At 42.0% G+C, this 3607-nt stretch overlaps 1 protein-coding gene across 1 annotated transcript; it reads right to left on the bottom strand.

Moving 5' to 3' along the window:
• Positions 1-640: 640 nt before the first annotated feature.
• LOC139309308 (zinc finger protein 84-like) lies at positions 641-2402 on the bottom strand. Its single transcript, XM_070933358.1, has one exon. It carries the CDS (start codon positions 2384-2386, stop codon positions 902-904), a length of 1485 nt encoding a protein of 494 aa, XP_070789459.1. The 5' UTR covers positions 2387-2402; the 3' UTR covers positions 641-901.
• Positions 2403-3607: the final 1205 nt, after the last annotated feature.

Raw genomic sequence — 3607 nt, 5'->3', positions numbered from 1 at the left:
GCGCCGCTCTAGACGTCTCTTCTGGCGCTTCATCTCCCGGAGCTCCTCGGTAAACCAGGGAGCTTTCCTGGATCCACTGCTCTTGAGAGGTCGCAAAGGCACAATCCAGTCCAGTGCCCCAGACACCGTCTTATTCCAGGCAACAACCAGGGTCTCTGCCAGGCTGTGGACAAGGGAGTCAGGTAACTCCCCAAGCTCCTTCTGGAACCCTACAGGGTCCATTAGGCACCTGGGGCGGAACCATTTAATCGACTCTGCCTCCCTGCGATGGGGGAGTGGCATCCTAAAGTCCAACCTCAGCAGGAAATGATCTGACCACGACAAAGGCGAAACATCTAGAGCCCTTAATTCCAGATCACATCTCCACTGCCCTGAGAGAAACACCAAGTCAAGCATGTGTCCCCCCCCATGGGTCGGACCCTGAACTACTTGGGTCAGGTCCATGGTTGTCATGGAAGCCATGAACTCCTGAGCCACATCTGAGGGTTCGCCAAGTGACAGCAGGTTAAAATCCCCCAGTACCATGAGCCTGGGGAATTCCACCGCTAACCTGGCTACTGCCTCTAGTAGCCCAGGTAGGGATGTTGTAACGTAGCTGGGAGGCAGGTACGTCAACAACAGACCCAACTGAACCCTTGAGTCCAACCTCAAGAGGAGGGACTCATATCCGACAATCTCTGGCCCAGCCAGGTCTCAGTTATGCATGCCAGGTCAGCCCTCTCCCCCAGGATTAAATCCCGAATGAGGGGGGGGGGGGGCTTTATTAACAACAGACCTGGCATTAAATAGCAGCAGCCTGAGGCCAGGGCCCTGATTTCCCAAGTCACCAGGTATACAGGATGAGCCTTGTGAACCAAAACCAGACGGGCCAGAACACGTAATCGCTTTGACATAGCAAGTCCTAGTTGTCTGGACATTTGAAAGATTTCTCCATGGTGTGAGTCTTCTGGTGTCTCATGAGATCGGAATTCTGACTGAAAACTTTTCCACAGTCAGAACATTTAAAGCGTTTCTCTCCTGTGTGAGTCCTCTTGTGTATTACCAGGTAGGAATTCTGACTGAAACTTTTCCCACAATCTGGACATTCAAAGGATTTCTCTCCTGTGTGAATACTCTGATGCCTCATAAAGTTGGAATTATCATTAAAACTTTTCCCACAGATAGGACATTCAAAGGCTTTCTCTCCTGTGTGAATACTCTGGTGTCTCATGAGGTGGGAATTCTGACTAAAACCTTTTCCACAGTCAGGACATTCAAAAGGTTTCTCTCCTGTGTGAATACTCTGGTGTCTCATGAGGTGGGAATTCTGACTAAAACCTTTTCCACAGTCAGGACATTCAAAAGGTTTCTCTCCTGTGTGAGTCCTCTGATGTATCACTAGGTGGGAATTATCACTAAAACATTTCCCACAGTCACAACATTCGAAGGGTTTCTCTACTATATGAACCCTTTCATGTTTCAACAGGGTGGAATTATCATTAAAACGTTTCCCACACTCAGGACATTCAAAGGGTTTCTTTCCTGTGTGAGTACTCTGGTGATATATAAGGTAGGAATTCTGACTGAAACTTTTCCCACAATCAAGATATTCAAAGGGTTTCTCTCCTGTGTGAGTCCTCTGATGTATCACTAGCTGGGAATTATCACTAAAACGTTTCCCACAGTCACAACATTCAAAGGGTTTCTCTCCTGTATGAATCCTTTCATGTTTCAACAGGGTGGAATCATCATTAAAACGTTTCCCACAATCAGGACATTCAAAGGGTTTCTTTCCTGTGTGAGTACTCTGGTGATATATAAGGTGGGAATTCTGACTGAAACGTTTCCCACAATCAAGACATTCAAAGGGTTTCTCTCCTGTGTGAGTCCTCTGATGTATCACTAGGTGGGAATTATCACTAAAACGTTTCCCACAGTCACAACATTCAAAGGGTTTCTCTCCTGTATGAACCCTTTCATGTTTCAACAGGCTGTAATTATCATTAAAACCTTTCCCACAATCAGGACATTCAAAGGGTTTCTTTCCTGTGTGAGTTCTATGGTGTCTCACCAGGCTAGAATTATAACTAAAACTTTTCCCACAATCTAGACATTCAAAGGGTTTCTCTCCTGTGTGAATCTTCTGGTGGTTCACCAGGCTGGAATTATCACTGAAACATTTTCCACAATCTAGACATTCAAAGGGTTTCTCTCCTGTGTGAATACTCTGGTGTCTCATGAGGTGGGAATTCTGTCTAAAACCTTTTCCACAGTCTGGACATTCAAAAGGTTTCTCCCCTGTGTGAGTATTCTGATGATATATAAGGTAGGAATGCTGACTGAAACTTTTTCCACAGTAACAACATTCAAAGGGTTTCTCTCCTGTGTGAGTTCTCTGGTGTCTCATCAGGTGGGAATTATGACTAAAGCTTTTCCCACAGATAGGACATTTAAGGGTTTCTCTCCTGTGTGAGTCCTCTGGTGGTTCATGACTTGGGAATTTCGACTGTAAGCTTTCCCACAACCTGGACATTCAAATGGTTTCTCCTCCTGCGTGAATACTCTGGTGTCTCACCAGCATGGAATTATCACAAAAACTTTTCCCACAGATAGGACATTCAAACGGTTTCTCTCCTTTGAGTTTCCTTTGGTGTATCACCAATGTTCGAATTACAACTGAAATGTGAAAAAAGAAAAAAAGTATATATTACAATGAAAAAGCAGACAGGCCCCAATGCTAGAATAGTCTCTTATTTTATTTATGATCACTTACAATATTGATGATTCATTTGATACATGGAAGACTACTGAGATCCATGTTCAAATATCCATTCAAATTCAGTTGTTTAGTTGGGTCAATCACAAATTCTTAGCAATGCAAAGGACTATCATCAATTATATCTTGAAGTGGTCTTATTAGTAAAAGTCCATAATCTAACGTTGTTTCTCACCTGGGTTGGTGTCACTCACCCGGCTTCAAAGGACATTTTGAAGATTTTGTAAAGTAACAATAGGGGATAACGACCTATTAAGGAATTTACTTTAGTACTGATTGTTTTGGACGAATTGGCTATTAACAAATTAGAAAACTGAGTTTTCCTTCAAATTGGAACAGATTCGATCTTTGGAAAAACAGAAAAGAGATAAATAAGGACTTAACACCTTTAAAAGTTAGATGAAGCAATGCAAACGGATGGTTACCTAATTGCTACAAAATGGAGATTGCTGTGACTAAGCGAAAATGTAAATTGCGGAAACTCTCCTTTTGCTTGAAAAAGAACTATTTTGACTGGCTATTTACCCTGGATTACTTAGAAAATAATTATGGATTTTTGGATTTTGGAGATTTCTATTCTGCCTATGGGTGGTTTTATAAGGAAAGAAGAAATATAATGGAACTAATAAAATCGAAACTAACTGGCGCAGGGACAAAAAAAGTGGCGCAGGAACAAAATAAGGAAACTGATGGATTCTACATGGAACAGACTTTACAATAGAATTAAAATGATATATAGATTTTCAAACATGGATATACTGATTTTGAAGTGGAATACTTATGGACAGATAGGGAAATCAAGAAATAAAATAGATAAACTTAAAATGTAATGTTTAAATGTTTAAATGAGTT

The sequence above is a fragment of the Pituophis catenifer genome, unplaced genomic scaffold (genome assembly GCF_029215685.1).
Source record: "Pituophis catenifer annectens isolate HBS135680 unplaced genomic scaffold, rPitCat1.0.hap2 SCAF_2, whole genome shotgun sequence".
NCBI classification, from domain to species: Eukaryota; Metazoa; Chordata; class Lepidosauria; order Squamata; family Colubridae; genus Pituophis; species Pituophis catenifer.
This window is presented reverse-complemented; position numbering and strand designations above follow the sequence as displayed.

Bases quoted from the DNA above. Each gene is read 5' to 3' on its own strand.
- LOC139309308 (XM_070933358.1), bottom strand. From the start codon at position 2,386: ATGAGACACCAGAGAACTCACACAGGAGAGAAACCCTTTGAATGTTGT.